Genomic DNA, 21,558 nt, shown 5'->3' with positions numbered 1-21,558 from the left:
CCCTCTCTCTCTCTCTCTCTCTTTCTTTCTTTCTTTCTCTTCTTCCTTTCTTTCCTTTCTTTCTTTTTTATATATTATCTATTATTCTTTCTGATGGCTAGAACAAGACTTCTGGCATCCAAACAAAGAGCTGAAATCTTTGGCCTTAAAAAGTAGTTAAACGGGATGACTCATACTTTTAATACTGAGCAGTTCCCACGCTTAGTATCTTTAAGAGATTCAGTGACAGATCAGTCTTCTCTATGAATCAAGGAAGAGCTAAGTAGTGATACAGTAGCTGTAGATTTTTGTGTTGTCTGAGGTTCAACTCAGCCATGCTTTCCTTGATTTTTTGGGATAGTAAGGTGACAGTACTATCATCCTATCAATCTGAAATCTCTGAGCTGCCAAAAGGTGTTAATAGCTGCTTATAATAGAGGCATTTCATTTCATGTGTTTGACACATGAGTATGGGTTAGGGTGACCTCCAAACAGCCCACTTTTCATCCCAAGGAGGTCCAAGAGATCCTATTGCTTTTTGAATTGCAAAAAGCAGCAATTCATGATGATGTGCCATATTTCAGTTGTTCACTCTCTGTTTACTGGCTGTTTCTTCCAGATCTGTCTGAGAAGCTTGTCAAGAGGTCAGCTACAGTCATGTTTTGTGGCTAACACAGTAGCTTTTCCTCAGGGACTAGGGTGGGGTCGGTTTTGGCAGAGTGTGCAGGCCACAGCTGTCAACCCATAGCTAAACTGGAAATTGAGGAACAAAACTGTTCTAGAAGATCTCTAATGGTTTGTAAGTGGAAACCATAAAAAATGCTGAGTGACTAGAATCTGCGCCCTCCTGCTATTTTTTTTTTTTTTTGCTTTGGTGAGTTTGGGATGTTAATTTTAACTTCTTCTAAAATGTCATAGTAATTGCCTTCAGTCCATTGAATGTTATGTTAAATCTTATCTGTGTTGTGTCCCTATAAGAAAACTTTGAGTGATGATTTTCCAGACTTTTGCTGTCACCTCCTGTAAGAAAAAATAATATTTTACTTCTCTCATTCTCTGAAAAGGAGCACATCATATAAACTTGTAGAGAATAGAAAGATAAGAGTACATGCTTGTTGGTCAAACATTTTGAAAATATTTCATTTTCTCAGGGACCCTGACTGCTGCTGAAGACCTTCTTCTCCTTAGCTATCTTGTCTATTTAAAATTTCAAAGTAATTTGGCTTACCAAGAAGACTCTGGTACCTATTTAAGCCAAGAAGTTGACACCTGGGGAGTTCACTGGGGAGCCACATTGTTTAAAGTGGGCTATTTCTGAATGAGTGAGTGAGGATGAAAGTGTCTATACCTTGTGTTCATGGTCTGGAGTTCACAGTGGTCCTAAGTCAGCAAGATCAGTAGAGTGTAAAGAGCACATGATGAATCTCTTATTACATCTCTTTCCTTCTCTTCTTTGCCTTCTACTTAGGTCTCCATAAAAACAACCACAGTTTAGTATCTCTGCCACTTTCTTAGGGGCATTTTGAGTTTGCTGGTTTCTTCCTAGAGAGCCCAAATCTTAGAGCCATTGCTATTCCTGCCCTTAGTTTGTTTTCTTTGGGGATATTATATGTGGTTCCTCTTCTGTTCTGTTGCATACCTTCTATTTTTATACTTTCTTGATACTTTAAAAAATTCACTTAGTTTTAAAAATACTTTATTTTTATAACATATTTTTGCTTTAATACAAAAAGGATAATCTAAAAATAACTTGCTGTTTTCTCATTTCAGTTATGAAAGCATGCAATCTCAGTTTTTTTGCTTTATGTGTTTTTAAGCTATTGTTTTATTTCTTTTTTTAACCTAGGATGGTGATCGAGACATTTTTATTGATGGGGTCGTTGCTCGTAATAGAGCCTTAAATGGGGATCTGGTGGTCGTGAAACTGCTTCCCGAGGAGCAGTGGAAGGTGAGTTAAATTTTCCCTTTCTAATTTTAGATTTCTTAAGGTCTTTCACATTCCATGGTGCACCAACAAGGCTTCGTAAACTGGAGGAGTCACAGACTCCTCAGGCGCTGTGGTAAGATTGGGTGTAATCTTGGAAGCATGCTACTGAATACTTGGGACTTAGAAGCATCTGCTGGGCAGATTCTAATCATCTGAGTTGTTCTCCTTGCTTCCTCTCTAGTGATCCATCTTCCCTGTCACATGCTTTGCATTGGTTTTTGGTATTTTTTTGGAATAAATACTGAGGGCCCATTCAAACTCGAAATGTATTATTTTCCTACATCCTATACAGGGAGAACTAGAAAGACAAAGCCATGGAGACAGTGGCAGTCCTCATGCATTTCTGCTGCCTCCAGTGGAAAACACAGGCAATACATATGGAGCTCTGTTGGCCCAGTTTAGTGATTGGGTGCCTTGGCAGATAAAAACAGTCTGTCGGTGTTTTTATATATCAGGGATTCAGTGGCAGAAGAAAATGTTTTGAAGTGAAAATATTTTGGGTTTCAGTCTCCATCTATGTCTGTCAATTGAAAAGGAAGATGTGGTTTTAGTTTTGACTGTTGTTTTAAATAAAAGTAAGGATCAGACATTGGAATGATTTGTGGTGACAATATCTTTGAATCGTCTTGTAGAATTGGAGACTTGTATATGTCATTCTGAATTTGTCTTCATATCATTTGTTTTATTTGGCTAAATTCATTGGTACTCAAGAATTTGGTGTCTTCTTCAATAAAAGGTATTACAGTGCAGTGAATAAAAGCATGGGCTTTTAGGCTAGGCTACTTAGATTTGAATCTTATCTCTGCCATTCATCTCTATAACCTTGAGAGAATTGTACAACCTTTCTGCTTCAAATGTCTCATCTGTAAAATTGGAATAATCATGGTATGTACTTTATGGGTTTGTCATGAGAATTAAATGAGAATGCATGTAAAAATTTTAGAATAGTGCCTTAAAAATCTTAGACTAGCAGGAGCTTAAGAAATGTTCTTACTGCATGTTCTTCACATGTACCCCCAAACTTAAAATGCAATAAAAGAAAAAAAAAAAAAAAGAAATGTTCTTACTAGCTTTTCCAGAAAAGATGTGATGTGAGGAATACCATTTTATCTTAGAGTTTTGTTGAGGCATAAAGTAAATTCTTTTTAATCTGATACGGCTGAAGTAATTGAGTTATAGCTATGTGCCAGGTACTCATATGGTGTAGTTCTTTTTTTTTTAAATTTGTTTATATGGTGTAGTTCTTGCCCTCATGGAGCTTTTAGTTTAATGGGGAGTGTGGACAGGAAAAGACAGATACTGATCACACTTATACAAATTTAAGTATAATTTTAATTGGTGCTGTGAAGTGCAGGATTTCTTTTTTCTTTTTCTTTTCCTTTTTTTTTAAAATTATACTTTAAGTTCTGGAATACATGTGCAGAACAAGAAGGTTTGTAACATAGGTATACATATGCCATGGTGGTTTACTGTACCCATCAACCTTTCGTCTACATTAGATATTTCTCCTAATGCTATCCCTCCCCAGTGGGTGATGTTCCCCTCCCTGTGCCATATGTTCTCATTGTTCAACTCCCACTTATGAGTGAGAACGTGTGGTGGTTAGTTTTCTGGTCCTGTGTTAGTTTGCTGAGAATGATGGTTTCTAGCTTCATTCATGTCCCTGAAAAGGACATGAACTCATCCTTTTTTTTTTTTTTGATGGTTGTATAATATTCCAGTATATATGTGCCACATTTTCTTTATCCAGTCTATCATTGATGGGCATTTAGTTAGTTCCAAATCTTTGCTATTGTGAATAGTGCCACAATAAACATACATGTGCATATGTCATTATAGTAGAATGATTTATAATCCTTTGGGTATATATCCAGTAATGGGATTGCTGGGTCACATGTTATTTCTAGTTCTAGATCCTTGAGGAATCACCACACTGTCATCCACAATGGTTGAGCTAATTTACTGTCCTACCAACAGTTCAAAAATGTTCCTATTTCTCCATATCCTCTCCAGCATCTGTTGTTTCCTGACTTTTTAATGATCACTATTCTAACTGGTATGAGATGGTATCTCATTGTGGTTTTGATTTGCATTTCTCTAATGACCAGTGATGATGAGCTTTTTTTCATGTTTATTGGCCACATAAATGTCTTCTTTTGAAAAGTGTCTGATCATATCCTTTGCTGGGTTGTTATTTTCTTATAAATTTGTCTAAGTTCCTTGTAGATTCTGGATATTAGCCCTTTGTCAGATGGATAGCTTGCAAAAATTTTCTCCCATTCTGTAGGTTGCCTGTTCACTCTGATGGTATTTTCTTTTGCTATGCAGAAGTTCTTTAGTTTAATTAGATCCCATTTGTCAATTTGGATTTTGTTGCAATTGTTTTGGTTATTTTAGTCATGAACTCTTTGCCCATCTCTGTGTCCTGAATGGTATTGCCTAGGTTTTCTTCTAGGGGTTTTATGGTTTTAGGTCTTATGTTTAAATCTTTAATCCATCTTGAGTTAATTTTTGTATAAGGTATAAGGAAGGGATCCAGTTTCAGTTTTCTGCATACGACAAGCCAGTTTTCCCAACACCATTTATTAAATAGCAAATTCTTTCCTACTGCTTGTTTTTGTCAGGTTTGTCAAAGATCAGATGGTTGTAGATATGTGGTGTTATTTCTGAGCTCTCTGTTCTGTTCCATTGGTCTATATATCTGTTTTGGTAACAGTACCCTGCTGTTTTTGTTACTGTAGCTTTTTAGTATAGTTTCAAGTTTCATATAGTTTCAGGTAGCATGATGCCTCTAGATTTTTTCATTTGCTTAGGATTGTCTTGGCTATATGGGCCCTTTTTTTGTTCCATATGAAATTTAAAGTCATTCTTTCTTATTCTGGGAAGAAAGTCAATGGTAGCTTGATGGGGATAGCATTGAATCTGTAAATTAGTTTGGGCAATATCGTTATTTTCATGATATTGATTCTTCCTATACGTTATCATGGAATGTTTTTCCATTTGTTTGTGTCCTCTCTTATTTCCCTGAGCAGTGGTTTGTAGTTCTCCTTGAAGAGGTCCTTCAACATCCCCTGTAAGTTGTATTCCTAGGTATTTTATTCTCTTTATAGTAATTGTGAATGGGAGTTTGCTCATGATTTGGCTCTCTATTATTGGTGTATAGGAATGCTTGTGATTTTTGCACATCGATTTTGTATCCTGAGACTTTGTGAAGTTCCTTATCAGCTTAACGAGTTTTTGGGCTGAGACAATGGAGTTTTCTAAATATACAATCATGTCATCTGCAAACAGAGATAATTTGACATCCTCTTTTACTATATGAATACACATTATTTCTTTCTCTTGTCTGATTGCCCCAGCCAGAACTTCCAATACTATGTTGAATAGGAATGATGAGAGAGGACATCCTTGTCTTGTGCTGATTTTCCAGCGGAATGCTTCCAGCCTTTGGCCATTCAGTATGATATTGGCTGTTGGTTTGTCAAAAATAGCTCTTATTATTTTGAGGTATGTTCCATCAATACCTAGTTTATTGAGGGTTTTTAGCGTGAAGGGGTGTTGAATTTTATTGAAGGCCTTTTCTGCATCTATTGAGATAATTATGTGGTTTTTGTCATTGGTTCTGTTTATGTGATGGATTATGTTTATTGATTTGTGTATGTTGAACCAGACTTGCATCCCAGGGATGAAGCTGACTTGATTGTGGTGGATAAGCATTTTGATGTGCTGCCAGATTCGGTTGGCCAGTATTTTATTGAGGAATTTCACATCAATGTTCATCAGGGATATTGGCCTGAAATTTTCTTTTTTTTGTTGTGTCTCTGCCAGGTTTTGGTATCAGGATGATGCTTGCCTCATGAAATGAGTTAGGGAGAAGTCCCCTTTTTTTTTATTGTTTGGAATAGTTTCAGAAGGAATGGTACCAGCTCCTCTTTGTACCTCTGGTAGAATTCGGTCGTGAATCTCTCTGGTCCTTGGCTTTTTTTGGTTGGTAGGCTATTAATTACTGCCTTAATTTCAGAACTTGTTATTGGTCTATTTAGGGATTTGACTTCTTCCTGGTTTAGTCTTGGGAGGGTGTATGTGTCTAGAAATTTATCCATTTCTTCTAGATTTTCTAGTTTGTTTGCATAGAGGTGTTTATTGTATTCTCTGATGATAGTTTGTATTTCTATGGAATCAATGGTGATCTCCCCTTTATCATTTTTTTTATTTTGTCTATTTGATTCTTCTTGCTTTTCTTCTTTATTAGTCTGGCTAGTGTTCTGTTTTGTTAATCTTTTCAAAAAACCAGCTCCTTGATTCATTGATTTTTTTGAAGAATTTTTCGTGTCTATCTCCTTCAGTTCTGCTCTGATCTTAGAACTATTTCTTGTCTTCTGATAGCATTTGAATTTGTTTGCTCTTGCTTCTCTAGTTCTTTTAATTGTGATGTTAGGGTGTTGATTTTAGATCTTTCTTGCTTTCTCCTGTGGGTATTTAGTCCTGTAAATTTCCCCCAATCACTGCTTTAGCTATGTCTCAGAGATTCTGGTATGTGAAGTCTATGTTCTCATTGGTTTCAAAGAAGTTACTTATTTCTGCCTTAATTTTGTTATTTACCCAGTAGTCATTCAGGAGCAGGTTGTTCAGTTTCCATGTAGTTGTGTAGTTTGAGTGAGTTTCTTAATCCTAAGTTCTAATTTGGTTGCACTGTGGTCTGAGAGACTGTTATGATTTTTATCTTTTGCATTTGCTGAGGAGTGTTTTACTTCCAATTATATGGTCAGTTTTACAGTAAGTGCTACATGGAGCTGAGAAGAATGTATATTCTATTGATTTGGGCTGGAGAGTTCTGTAGATGTCTATTAGGTCCTCTTGGTCCAGAGCTGAATTCAAGTCCTGAATATCTTTGTTAAATTTCTATCTCATTGATCTGTCTAATATTGACAGTGGGGAGTTAAAATCTCCCACTATTATTGTGTAGGAGTCTAAGTTTCTTTGTAAGTCTCTAAGAACTTGCTTTATGAGTCTGGGTCCTCCTGTATTGGGTGCATGTATATTTAGGATAGTTAGCTCTTCTCATTGCATTGATCCCTTTACCATTATGTAATGTCCTTTGTCTTTTTTGATCTTTGTTGGTTTAAAGTCTGTCTTATCAGACTTAAAAAAAAAAAAAACCCTGCTTTTTTTTTCTTTCCATTTGCTTGGTAAATATTCCTCCATCCCTTTATTTTGAGCCTATGAGTGTCTCTGCATGTGAGATGGGTCTCCTGAATACAGCACACTGATGATTCATGACTCTTTATCCAATTTGCCAGTCTGTGCCTTTTACTTGGGGCATTTAGCCTGCTAATATTTAAGGTTAATATTTTATGTGTGAATTTGATCCTGTCATCATGATGCTAGCTGGTTATTTTGCCTATTAGTTGATACAGCTTCTTCATAGTGTCAATGGTCTTTACATTTTGGTTTGTTTTTGCAGTGGCTGGTACCAGTTTTTCCTTTCCATATTTAGTGCTTCCTTTAGAAGCTCTTGTAAGGCAGGCCTGGTGGTGACAAAATCCCTCAGCATTTGCTTGTCTGTAAAGGATTTTATTTCTCCTTCACTTATGAAGCTTAGTTTGGCTGGATATGAAATTCTGGGTTGAAAATTCTTTTCTTTAAGAATGTTGAATATTGATCCCTACTCTCTTCTGGCTTGTAGGGTTTCTGCAGAGAGATCTGCTATTAGTCTGATGGGCTTCCCTTTGTGGGTAACCCAGCCTTTCTCTCTGGCTGCCCTTAACATTTTTTCCTTCATTTCAACCTTGGGGAATCTGATGATTATGTATCTTGGGGTTGCTCTTCTTGAGGAGTATCTTTGTGGTGTTCTCTGTATTTCCTGAATTTGAATGTTGGCCTTTCTTGTTAGGTTGGGGAAGTTCTCCTGGATAATTTCCTGAAGCATGTTTTCCAACTTGGTTCCATTCTCCTTGTCACTTTCAGTTACACTAATGAAATGTAGATTTGATCTCTTCACATAGTTCCATTTTTCTTGGAGGCTTTGTTTGTTGCTTTTCATTTGTTTTTCTCTAATCTTGTCTTATGCTTTATTTCATTAAGTTGATCTTCAATCTCTGATATCCTTTCTTCTGCTTGATTGATTTGGCTATTGATACTTGTGTATGCTTCACAAAGTTCTTGTGCTATGTTTTTCAGCTCCATCAGGTCATTTATGTTCTTTTCTAAACCGATTATTCTAGTTAGCAGTTCCTCTAACCTTTTATCAAGGTTGTTAGCTTCCTTGCGTTGGGTTAGAATATGCTCCTTTAGCTTGGAGGAGTTTGTTATTAACCACCTTCTGAAACCTACTTCTGTCAGTTCATCAAACTCATTCTCTGTCCAGTTTTGTTCCCTTGCTGGTGAGGAGTTGTGATCCTTTGGAGGAGAAGAGGCATTCTGGTTTTTTGGAATTTTCAGTCTTTTTGTACTGGCTTTTCCTTATCTTCATGGATTTATTTACCTTTGGTTTTTGCTGTTGGTGACCTTTGGTTGAAGTTTTTACCTGGTGGTCTTTTTTTTGTTGACGTTGATGCTTTCTGTTTGTTAGTTTTCGTTCTAACAGTCAGGCCCCTCTTCTGCAGGTCTGCTGGAGTTTGCTGCAGGTCCACTCCAGACCCTGTTGCCTGGGTATCACCAGCGGAGGCTGCAGAACAGCAAAGATTGCTGCCTGCACCTTCCTCTGAAAGCTTCGTCCCAGAGGGGCCCCCACCAGATGCCAACCAGAACTCTCCTGTATGAGGTGTCTGTCGAACCCTGCTGGGAGGTGTCTCCCTGTTAGAAGGCACAGGGGTCAGGGACCCACTTGAGTAGCCAGTCTGTCCCTTAGTAGAGCTTGAGTGCTGTGCTGGGAGCCAGCAGGCAGGAATGTTTAAGTCTGCTGAAGCCACCCCTTCCCCAGGTGGTCTGTCTCAGGGAAATGGAAGTTTTATCTATAAGCCCCTGACTAGGGCTGCTGCCTTTCTTTCAGAGATTCCCCGCCCAGAGAAGAGGAATCTAAAGAGGCAGTCTGTCTATAGTGGCTTTGCCCAGTCCGAACTTCCTGGCAACTTTGTTTACACTGTGAGGGGAAAACGGCCTACTCAAGCCTCAGTAATGGTGGACGCCCCACCCCCACCAAGGTCAAGCACCCCAGGTCAACTTCAGACTACTGTGGTGGCAGTGACAGTTTCAAGCCAGTGGATCTTAGCTTGCTGGACTCTGTGGGGGTGGGATCCGCTGAGCTAGACATGACTCCGTAGCTTCAGCCTCCTTTCCAGAGGAGTGAACGGTTTTGTCTCACTGGTGTTCCAGGTGCCACTGGGGTATGAAAAATAACTCTTGTAGCTAGCTTGGTGTCTGCCCATATAGCTGTCCAGTTTTGTGCCTGAAACCCAGGGCCCTGGTGGCTTAGGCACCCAAGGGAATCTCCTGGTCTACCGCATGCGAAGACCATGGGAAAAGCATAGTGTCTGGGCTGGAATGCACCGTTCCTCACTATACAGTCCCTCATGGCTTCCTTTGGCTAGGGGAGAGAGTTCCCTGACCCCTTGTGCTTCCTGGGTGAGGCAATACCCCCCCCCCCCAGCTTCGGCTTGCCCTCTGTGGGCTGCACCCACTGTCTAACCAGTCTTAATAAGGTGAGCCAGGTACCTCAGTTGGAAATGCAGAAATCACCCACCTTCTGCGTTGGCCTTGCTGGGAGCTGCAGACCGGAGCTGTTGCTATTCAGCCATCTTGCCTGGGAATCATCTTTTTTCTTTTTTTAATTACAGTGAACTTTCCTAGTTCAGATCCACTTCCCAGCTCCATTCCTAGTTGCTGCCAGTTGTGGATATAGTGTCCTAGGATTCCTTGAAAGCATAGCCAAGGGCTGGCTCTAGGTTCTAGGAATGTAGGTTAATTTAGGTCACTTCCCGTTTTCTTAAATCTAGCATAGTGTTGACCAGGTCCAAGAAGACAAGAGAAGTGTATTAGGGCCAGGTCAAACTGAAGGAAGCATTCCTAGAGGTCATTTGAAGGAATAAAGAGGCAGCATTATAATGAAGAGGAGCCAAAGAAAGAACAGAAAGTTGGTGGCATCCTTTGACCTAAGACATGAGAATGGTAGAATAGGGAGAAGCAGAAGAGTGGTTAGCAAGCTGGGTGGGTCTAGAGCAGACCGGAGCAGAAATAGATCCTGACTGGTTGAGCGGTAGGCATGGAAAGTGTACAGGAGAGCACCAGTGGAGGTCTACAGAAGTGGATGAGGCTGCTTAAAAGAACAAGGCCAAATTACCTGGTATCCTTTCTGCCCTTGGACCTAGGCAAGAGATGGCAAAAATAAACAAACATGAATAAGTAAATCTGTTGCCTTGTTTTTCTTGTTTCTCACCCCCTTTATGTAACAAGACAGTCAGCACAGCCTTTCAAACTGTGCTGTTAGAAGTGATCTTGCTTCAGGCAAGAAGTCTAAGAAGATGGGATAGGTTGCTGATCAAAGCTTGGGGAAGGTTGAGGGTTAAAGTTTTTTTTGTTGTCTGGAAGGACAGGTTTGGGACTTGAGCATTCTTGTTTCTGCCTTGGTGCCTTTGTTTCTTGGACAAAAATCTGTACCTCTTTTAAAACTCAATGTAATGAAGTTGTGTTTTTCCCTAGAGGCCTAATTTTATGAATTTCTAGGTCATAAAATTAGCTTAGTGCTACCTATTTTTACAAACTCTTATCTGTTTAACTAGCTCCTACAGAGGGGCTGCTGGCTGCCTCCGAAGCTTTCAGAAGATTTGAAATGTAGAGGGTAGCCCCAGGTTCCTTATTATTTTGTTTCTGTGGAGCTCCTGAGTGTCTTCACAGTGGTTGCCTGACAATTGCCTTTTGTATTAAAGTCAGCCCTATTAGGTAGGTCTCTCAGGCCTCATTAGTTAGAATATTTCACAGCTTCTCATGCAGAAGTTGGGGAGTTCTGTTGGCCTTAATCCACCTGTGATAGTTGTTGGTGACAGGGTCAAAGTAGAGAGAAGAGGATATTTGGACTGTCATCAAGAATCTGTGACGTCTAGAATATAAACATCTCCAAGCATACTGGCCAATTGTCTTACAGGTTTGTTAGTACAAAAGCATATTGTTATCAAAGGAATCTGTAGTCACTGGCGTGAGCAAATGTGGATTAATTGGATTATTCATCTTTGCTTCTTTCTGCTTGCTGTGCTCACCCCTCTTGGGTATGTAAACTACAGGGCTTTTGGGGTTTTAGAAAAAACAACAGTTCTTTTCGTTATAGTAGTAAATAGTCAATTTATTTCACAGCATGATTTTTGGCAAATAGATAGCTGTATGAGTATCAAGCTGTGAAGCAATAATGAAAAATAATTTGCTCTTGTATAACTCTTTGAAATTCAGATTTTTCCACATTTTTAGTATTCCCTTATACTTCTGATTATAGATATCTAATGAGGGATAGTTGAGGGCAAATGATAGTTTCTTCCTTTGTCAATTGGGAAATTAAGGTACTATGAGATTAAGTGACTAGTTTGAGGACTGAGAGTTTTTGGCAGAACCAGGGAGAGAATCCAGATCTCTTGACTTTCAGCTTAATGTTCTTTTCCTCAGATTTTCAAAGGAAGCATTGATCTCCAAATGATTAGGAAGCATTGATCCTGACAGTTCTGCCTGGAGCAGTACAAGGTACCCAGTGGCTTCTCATCTTCCATTCATCCTGCCCTGTGCTAGATCCTGGAGATACAAACTAGAATAGGTCACAGGCTTTGCCCTTAAGGAGTACATAGGCTGGTTGGGAAGGGGATAGAAACAATTATGGTAGGGTTTGCAGGATGAAAACAGAAATACCACATTGTTATGGGAGAAATAAACTCTGAGAGAATTGGGGGAAGATTTCATAGAGGTTATATTAGAGCTAAGGTTTAAAGGATGGGAATAGAGAGAGAGGATTTGTTTTATTTCAAGATGAGAATGATTTGGCAAGAGAGAATTGTGAAAAAATTTCAGGTTTCAGGGAGGCATGATATGGATCAAGGCTTTTTCTTCCTGCTACACTGTTGGCTGAGTATGGCAGCCCCTCTACTCTCCCAGACACTAGAAGAAGCAGGGGACTCCTAATCTTCTCAAGACCCTAAGGGAGACCAAAAGGAGGACCATGGCACCCTTTTCTAGAGACTCTTGGAACATTACTGTCTGATCGGTATACTCTTGTTTGCCATTTACTTGATCTTTGCCCTGCTTGAATATAGAATATATTTTTTTCCAGAGAATCTTGGAACATTGCTCTCTGCTCAGTATACTCTTGTTTGCCATTTACTTGACCTTTGTCCTGCTAGAATATAAACCATTTTCTTTCCTTTTTTGTCATCAAGTTCACCTCCCGTAACCATAGCCCGTACTCATCTTTCATCTTTTGGTTAACCGTAATGAGTTTATTCTATTATTTTCCTTCTCTTGATACCCCAATACAGCAAATTACAAATATGCACATATAAACCCTGTGGGTGCTAATAATGACTGCTAACTTGCTGGTGCTTACTGTGTACCAGGTACTGTATTTAGTGCCTTGTACTATTCTTTTGTATACTGTTATCTCTATCCCAGTTTTGTGAATGAGAAAACTGAGGCTTAGCTTAAGCATCTTATTTAGAGAATATATAACTAAGGAGTAACAAGTGGGATTCAGATTTACATCTCTTGGCTTCATGATCACATTGTTATTTGTTATTCCAGAGGTATCAGGGAAGAGTTACTTGATCTGTAGACAGATATTGTCAGGTGTCATAAAAATTAGCATACATTTAGAAAATAACAATATATGCTTTAGTGTTAGTTAATAGGTAATATATTAGGTTGCCATCACAGATAAAGAAGATGACTCTATCAATTGACATAACCAAAAGCCTAGTGTTAGTCTCAGAAAATAAAACAATTCAGAAAATATTAATTAGAATTCTAGTGGTTGTATATTAGGACTGGAGAGGTATGATAGCACATTATGGAGACAGGTGTCAGGAATGAGGGAAAATCTTAACAGGTAACTGTCCTGACAGTGGAACTGACCCAGCAATAAAAGTCAAATCAGAATTGCAGCTTGCTCGTCAAGGTAAAGAGTCAAAGAGGTTACAGACCCAGATGCCATTCCCGACTCATGGGCAGCAGATCCCAAATTTATAGTGGCACAGGTATTCAAAAGGCAGGTAGGCAGTTGTCATACAGGAGGAAGTGGGTTTTACTGGGGCTTTGGGACAGGGTGCTAAGTTCAGACATGTGGAACTATCTTGTTATAAGCAGAGTGGTGGAAGCAGCCACTAGGCCAGGAGTCAAGGGGAGCAAGAAGCAAAGCAGAGGACCAGCCTTGACAGCCAGAATTCTGGGACTTTTTGGGTTGTACCAAAGGAGTCTTGGGAGCCCAAAATTCAGCTCTGGTATCTTGGATTTGGAAGGGGGGTTAAAAACCAAACCCTTCCGGCCGGGCGTGGTGGCTCAGACCTGTAATCCAAGCACTCTGGAGGCCAAGGCAGGTGGATCACCTGAGGTCCGGAGTTCAAGACCAGCCTGACCAATATGGTGAAACCCCCGTCTTTAAAAAAAAAAAAAAAACCAAACCCTTCCATAGGAAGAGACAAAACTGTTACAGTGTTGCCCACAATATTGCCTTGTTTGACTGGGGCCTAGAGATGAGCAGCTTGGTTGATGCAGCCATAGTGATTGGCTCAGAGAAAATAAGTAAAAGAAGCTGACAAGAGCATATTAAAATTAGACTCAATCAGTCAAAACAATGTGGTACAGAACCTAACTAGCAGAAGAGATGGATTTCAAGTGAAACTTTTACTCATTGGAACTTCCTTAAAAATAGAGTAAGATAGGCTGGAATCTACTTGATACATTGATACCTGTTGGAAACCTGTAATTCTAGGGACTCGTTTATTCTCCCACATGTATTTGTGCAGCACCTGCAGTGTACTGAGAGGATAAAGTGGGAATAAATCAGTCAAGTACTTTGTTAGCAAGTCTAAATTTCTCTCAAGACAGGATTGTTTTACTTAACTTACAGCATAGCAAAGTCTATACATGATTTAAGGAGGTTGGAGAAGCAGTTACAGTCGTTCTATATTTTCTGACATGTCTATTGTACAGTTATTAAGACAACTTATTTTTTCTGCAGAGAAAATTCTTCACAAGTTTCCTTATTCCCTTCAGGAAGGGAATAATAGATGCATAAGTGAGTGTTTCGGAAGAGATTGGCGCAGAAAGAAATAAGTTGAGTTTGGAAGAATAAAGGAAGTGCTGATAGGAGTGACTACTCTTGTTCTAAATTAAGCAAACCCAGAAATCAAAGTGTACATTTAATCCCTAGTTTTCAATGGTTGTTTCAAACCTTCTTATGGTCACATGAAATTGGTCTAGTACAGTAAATCATTTCCTTTGACAACTAACTTTTCCTTCAAGTGATTGTTTTAAAGTTTTGTGTTCCAAGTTCTTTAAATATGCACCCATCATACTAGATTATATTTAATCCAATCTCTTATATAACTACTATCATTTTGGATTGTTCTCAATTCCAGTGGAATTAGAATTTCTTAGAACTGTTTGGTTTCTTGGCCTGCATGGCTGGCCTAAAAAAGACTTGGAAGGTATTTAATGATGGGAGGGCAAGATCTTTGGAGCCTCCATCAAGAGTAGTATGGTAGGTAAGGTATGTCCACTAACATGATCAGATTTTCCCAAGATTGTTATATACACAGCCTATTTTTAACAGTCATCTTTTCTTCCTCATTGCTGCCAGCTCTGGATCAAATACTTCAGGCTCTTGCCTGCTTTAAACATGCCTTCAGATCTCTATAATTCAAGTTGAAATGTGTGAAATAAGGAATGTATTGTTTAAGGATAGAGTAGCTTATTTATGCTGGGTAACTCCCAATTAATATTTCAGGGTTATTTTCTAGGAAACTAATTTATTTCTCCTTAACCCCATGGAGATGTTTTGGTGAAATCCACATTCATTGTGATGAATGAGTTAATGTAGATAAAATACGGCAGTGATGGCACATTCTAAGTGCTCGAGAAATGTCAGCTATTACTACTATTAGTCTTAGAAATGAGGACCAAGAACATGGTTTAGCTGCATGTTCTAACACGTGATAATTCAAATTTACTTTTTCTAGCCCTTGAGTGTACCACATTATACAAAATACTTACTAAAATGTTGGTGTCTTAGCATGTGTTTCTTTGAGTCATTTGCATTGCTGAACAACTGTATGATAGGCAAGGTTATACTCTGGAATGGTGGTTTATTTCTTACTCATGCTCATTGCCCATCAAGATCATCTAGGCGCTTTGCTTTGCATTATCTTTAGTCTAGAGCCCAGGATGGATGGAACATAGACCATCAGAAGTGCTCTCTTTCTCTGTGGCAGAAAAAAAAACAGAGCCCATGAGGGCCATATTTAAAATGCCCCTGTCCAGAGGTGATGGAGTCACTTCTACTCATAGCTCATTCATTGGCAAGGATGAGTCTCCTGACCCCACCCAACTACAAGAGGGCCAAGAAGTGCAGTCCTACCAAATGTCTGCAAGCAGGGATATAACAGGATGTATCTGGTAAACTGTGCTAATGACTCTCACACTGGATGAGTTAGATTCATTATGTGTTGCATTCCTGACTAGCCATCTGAAAAGCATATGCCACTGGTCATGGCAAAAGCTTCAATATTACTGACTACAGATATATCCCCACTATTTAAAATAAAATTCAGAAGGAACCTAAAAATGTTCTAGATGGTCTGTCTATAAGATCACCCTCAGTCATGTAATTCTTGCTTTAAAGTACAGGGTGTGATAACAAGGAAATTTGTTGATTTTGGAATTAAGTTAATGGTGCAGTGGTACAGTTTTTGTAAGTGAAAGGCAAGGAAGTTATATTTTAAGGAAATGTACTGACATTTACTTGGTAATATTTATAAACCATAAAGAGTTTATCATTAATAGTAGTATTGTGATATTGCTGCTTGCTACTGCTATTGTTCAAATTCTCATTTTTTATTAAAATTTCAGTGAACTTCTCTTAGCCCATGTCTTATGGAAGCTAATAATGATTTAGGGCATATACATAATCGTCTTATGGATTTAGGCAGTGTTATGTACAAAGGCATTAGAGACTTGTGAAAAACGTGGTAGATTTGGAAAGCTACAGATATTAGTTTATTTTTGAGCTTAAAGGGCAGGAAAGGGATATAAAGTGGCAAGAGATGAGGCCAGGCTGGTAGATGGAGAGGTAGGGTGTTGGTGGTGTCACATCACAAAAGGTTTGTGTAAGAGAGTTCACTCGTTATGTAGTCGCTGGGGAGTCACTGGATAATCTTGAGGAAGGTGACATAGTCACATTTATATATTAAATATCATTCTGGGGGTAGGGTGTGAAGGATTTAAAGGAAAGGGGCAAAATTGGCGGGAGACTGAAAAGAAAATTATGTATTGAGAGTCCAGTGAGAGATGAATTCACAGTGCCTATGTGGAATACAAGGAGGAGATGAATTTAAAACTGTTTAATAAGCTAGAACATGGTGATTGGATATAGGAAGAAGCTAGGGTGACTCCTACACTTTAGGCTCAGGTAATTACAGGGATGGTGGTACCCTTTGCCAAGATAGAATTTGGGAAGGGAAGCAAGGACTGAGGTTAGGGTAGGATAATGAGCTTGTTTAGACATGTTGAGTTTGAGATGCCTGGAGACATATAGATATATAAAGCTAGAAGGTGTTTAGTTATTAGGATTTAGAGTTCAGAAGACAGATCTTGGCTAGAGGTAGGGATTTGGGTGACCTGAATCGCACTTGAATAAATGGACATTTTATAGAGAGATAAAAGAAGACCTCTGAGGATAGAGCCCAAGGAATACCAAAACTTAATGGGTATGCAGAAGAGGATCCAGGAAAGGATGCTGAGAAGTGGTGGCCGGCAAGGAAGGAGGAACAGCAGCAGAGAATGATGTGCCAGAAACCAAGTTGATGAGCCTTGGAAGGAGGAGAAAGTGCCCTGTTGCTTATACACCCAAGTGAGACGCTCTCCTGAGAAGTTAGCTTTGACTAACATGGAGGCATCTGTGACATTGATCAGGACATTTTTAATGGGGTTAGAGAAGGCAGAAACCAAACCACAGTGAGTGAAGGAGTTCATGGAGACAGAGAAAGGGTAGTGATTTAAAAATAAGAGGCACAGAGATGATGGTTTTTGTTTTGATATGAGAGAAACTTGACTTAAATACGGTATCTTAAGTCAGATTTCCTGGAGGCAGGGCTTGAGATGGAGATTTTTCACTTAAGTAGTTTGTGAAAAATTTCTGATCTATACCAAATTAGTTAACATTTAATTAGGAAAATCACAGCACAAATCAAAAGTTAGAATTTGAGAACAGCACTGAGGATGAACTAGACGTAAAACTGGAAAAAGTTGGGAGTGGCTGGTGAGACAGTGACCTGACAATGCAGCACACAGCTGAGGGTAGAAACATTTCAAAATCGAACCCAGAGGAAACCAAAACAGGGTTTAGGAGCAAATGCACAGGGGACAATTGATCATGAGAAGGGATTTCCCTGTGGCGATTTTTGAGAGCATAGGAACCTTTCTAAAGCAGGATTTTTCTGAAGCAGGAGTTGGCAAGCTTTTTCTGCAAAGGGCCAGGTAGTAAGTGTTTTAAGCTCTGTAGGCCATATAGTTCTGTCACAACTACTCAACACTGCCATTGTAGCAGGAAAGCAGCCATAGACGTTTTGTAAATGAATAACCACAGCTAACTTTCAATAAAACTTTTCCTTATTTACAGAAACAACTGGATTTGGCCTGTGAGTTATGTTTAGCAACCCCTGATCTAGAAGGATTATCATGCTTCATGAAGGACTTTGTTCCTGCCCCACTAAGGAACCCTGTGAGACTAGACACAGACACCTTATTCTCACCCCTAAATGGCTTGCATACTCTGCTGGGAAATGTCTTACTATTTAGACTCCATCTTAGTAATTCAAGCTTGTAGTTCTTGAGTCTTTTGATTTTAAATCAGAGAATATTAAGGAGTCTCTATATCTGTGGGTGTTTGAGTAGTTGACTGGATTCTATATTTTGTTTTTTAGAGTTTTCTCTTTAAAAATGTGTATGAACATTGAGCTTATGGCTTATTAACAATTCTATATGTATTTACCATAGTTTTGGATCCTTTTTGATCAGGTTAGAAATGGATCCTGAAGATTAAGTAATATTTGTGGAAACAGGAAATTGAATAGGGAGTCCATTGCCCACCTTAGCTTTCGGGCATGGCTCTCTCACTTTGCTGCTGCTTGTTCCTGCTTCTCATACTTTGTCATCCAGTGTCCTAGGGTCTCTACCCTTATGCTTCAGGCCTTTTTGCCATTCTCTTGAGCAGTGAGTAGCATGAATTTGTGTTTGCAGCGATTAGAGAAAAGGTAAGTAGTTATCCACATAGTCCTTTTTAAATGCTAAACTGGCACCATTTATGTCACCAGAAAAATTGTCAGAGGTACAGGATATAGTAGTAAAGAATAGTAGCAAGTCAGCTAAAGGTCAGGGCCCTTAGGTAAATGACAAAGATTAGTTCAAGGGGACGAGTATAATGCTACAAATAGGAATTGAATTCAGAGTCAGGAGCAAGGAGGTTTCTAACAGATTGGAGCATAGAAAATGAGAGTGATTGAGATAAATGGTTTAGAATAGGTGTCCCTAACCACTGGGCGTCAATGGACTAGTACTTCATCTATGTTTACAGCCACTTCCTACTGCTCATGTCACTGCCTGAGCTCTGCCTCCTGTCAGGTCAGTAGCAGCATTAGATTTCCAAAGGAACGGTAAGCCTATTGTGAACTGCACATGTGAGGGATCTAGGTTGCATGCTCCTTTTAAAAATCAAATGCTTGTTGAGCTATCACTGTCTCCTGTCACCCCCAGATGGAACTGTCTAGTTGCAGGAAAACAAGCTCAGGCCTCCCACTGATTCTACATTATAGTGAGTTGTATAATTATTTTATTATGTATTACCATATAATAATAGAAATAAAGTGCACAATAAATGTAATGTGCTTGAATCATCCCAAAACCATGCCCCCAGTTCATGAAAACATTGTCTTCCATGAAACTGGTCCCTGGTGCCAAAAAGTTGGTGACTGCTGGTTTAGAATGTAGGCTGTCAGCAAGGAAGGGGGCTCATTTAATGAATAAAGTAGACAGAGTCCTGTTCGCATCTAAACCACAGAACATAGAAACTTACTTGACTGACTGCTTGCTCAATTCTCCCAAGGATGGTACTTAAGTAGTGCCATTCCAGTTGGAAAGTGGAGCCGTTATTTATTCCATGTAATGGATGCCTTAGTGTATGGGCGCTTAATTCTCCTGGGAACTCAGGATGAGAAAATCAGTCTAGTGTAGCAATAATAGAGTGGTAAGTGCAGCGATGGAGAAAAAGTGCTGGGTGCCACTGGAGTGTGCAATAGGGTTACCCAGCTAGCTTGCAGAGGGCCAGGGAATGCTTTCTGGAAAGGAATTCTGGGAAAAAATAAAGTCTGAATGGAAAACTGTTAACCATGTGAAGAATAGAGAAGGCATGATGGAAAAGAGAGACTCATCTTCTCTAAGGCCAAAAAGTTTTAAAAATATAGCTAGAGGTGAGATTTTGAGAAGAATAGTGACCAGAGAAAAGTTCTTATCAGCTTTGTTGGGCCGTTTCTTACTGGGTACTAACAAAGGCAGATTGCAGACAGATCCAGTGTCTTACTGGTCTCAGTTTTGTGCTGCTGTAACAAAATACCTGAAACTGGGTCATTTATAAAGAGTATACATTTATTTTCTGACAGTTATGGAGGCTGGGAGGTTAAAGATCAAGGCACTGGCAGGTTCAACTGCCTTGTGAAGGCTACATCCTCCAGAGGGGAGGAACGCTGTGTCCTCACGTGGCAGAAAACGAAACGGCAAGTAGGTCTACCACTGTGTGAAATAGCTACCACTGTGTGAAGCCTCTTTTATAAGGGCTTAAATCCCATTCATGAGGGAAGAACCCTCATAATATAATCACCTTTTAAAGGTCTCACTTCTTCTTCTTCTTCTTCTTTTTTTTTTTTAAAGACAGAGTCTCACTTTGTTGCCCAGGCTGGAGTGAGTGGTGCGATCTTGGCTCACTGCAGCCTCTGCCTCCCGGGTTCAAGCAATTCTTCTGCCTCAGCCTCCTGAGTAGCTGGAATTAGAGGTGTCTTCCACTATGCCCAGCTAATTTTTGTATTTTTTTTTTTTTTTGAGACGGAGTTTCACTCTTGTTGCCCAGGCTGGAGTGCAATGGCGCGATCTCGGCTCACCGCAACCTCCGCCTCCTGGGTTCAGGCAATTCTCCTGCCTCAGCCTCCTGAGTAGCTGGGATTACAGGCATGTGCCACCATGCCCAGCTAATTTTTTGTATTTTTAGTAGAGATGGGTTTTGCCATGTTGGCCAGGCTGGTCTCGAACTCCTGACCTCAGGTGATCTGCCTGCCTTGGCCTCCCAAAGTGCTGGGATTACAGGCATGAGCCAACCGCACCTGGCCATTCACTTCTTAATACCATGTCATTGACAACATCTGAATTTTGGAGGGGACACATTCAAACCATATTACCCAGTCTCACTGGATTAATGTTATCTCAAATGAGCTGGATATTGTCACAGCGCTTGGTGCATGGTCATTTCTTTTCCTTAAACCATTGGCTAAGTGAGGTGGTGTTGTTTATGATGCACTGTCTTCAGTCTATAAACATCATATCCTCAGGTCCTTTGGGATAAGATATGGTGTCTTTTGAAGATGTGGAGGCTGAGCCTGGGTATATTGGCTTTAGGCCTTCTGCCTGTCCTCTCTAATACATTCTTGGTATTGGGTGTGGTTTTCCTTTTGGGGTAATTTGAATTATTGAAGCTCAAAGTATAGTTTGTGTACTAACAGCATGGAAGAATCTCAGGCCTGTGACCCACTGAATGAGAATCTGCATTTTAACAGGACCCCGAGTGATTTATATGAGCGTTAAATTTTGAGAAGCATTGATGTGGATGAAAGGTCTTCTTTGCTCTTAAGATAAAAATTAGTTTGTCACTATAGAGAAAGGAGAAACATATATGATGTTATTATAGCTGATCCTGGAGGAGAGTCTTGGGTGCAGTGTAACTTGTTGGTGCTTCAGAAGTTTCAAGTAGTGATAGTTGTTTACTTGTTTTAGACTCTAGATCCCTCACTCTAACACGTTCACCCCCTTCTCCAGTTAGCTCTAACAACTGAAGGATATGTTGTTCTTGTAGTTGGAAAAACCTACTGATTAATTTATTGAAAAGAGATTTCAGAATATTATGAGTTATTTTCATCCCACTAAGTATTCTGTAACCCACTTCCTTCCCACTTTTGGGAGATCATTTTATTTATTATTATTAAGATGGGATCTCGCTGTATTACCCAGGCTGGCCTGGAGGCCCTAGGTTCAAGCTCTCCTCCTGTCTCAGCATCCCAAAATGCTGAGATTACAGGTGTGAGCCAACATGCTTAGCCTTGGAGATCATTTTAATATTAAGTTCAAACAGTCATGTCATTTCTATCTTA

At 39.5% G+C, this 21,558-nt stretch overlaps 1 protein-coding gene across 2 annotated transcripts in view; it reads left to right on the top strand.

Moving 5' to 3' along the window:
* The window catches only part of DIS3L2 (DIS3 like 3'-5' exoribonuclease 2), a 385,644-nt gene that overhangs the window by 68,670 nt on the left and 295,416 nt on the right, over window positions 1-21,558 (top strand). For both annotated transcript variants that reach the window (XM_032277907.1, XM_032277908.1), the window contains exon 5: window positions 1,826-1,927. In XM_032277907.1, coding sequence (XP_032133798.1) covers window positions 1,826-1,927 — 102 coding nt within the window. The remainder of the gene's footprint in view (window positions 1-1,825; window positions 1,928-21,558) is intronic.

This window comes from Sapajus apella, unplaced genomic scaffold (assembly GCF_009761245.1).
Source record: "Sapajus apella isolate SASKATOON/1434 unplaced genomic scaffold, GSC_monkey_1.0 scaffold10, whole genome shotgun sequence".
NCBI classification, from domain to species: Eukaryota; Metazoa; Chordata; class Mammalia; order Primates; family Cebidae; genus Sapajus; species Sapajus apella.
The sequence above is the reverse complement of the archived record's forward strand: the minus strand, read 5'-3'. Positions and strand labels throughout refer to the sequence as shown.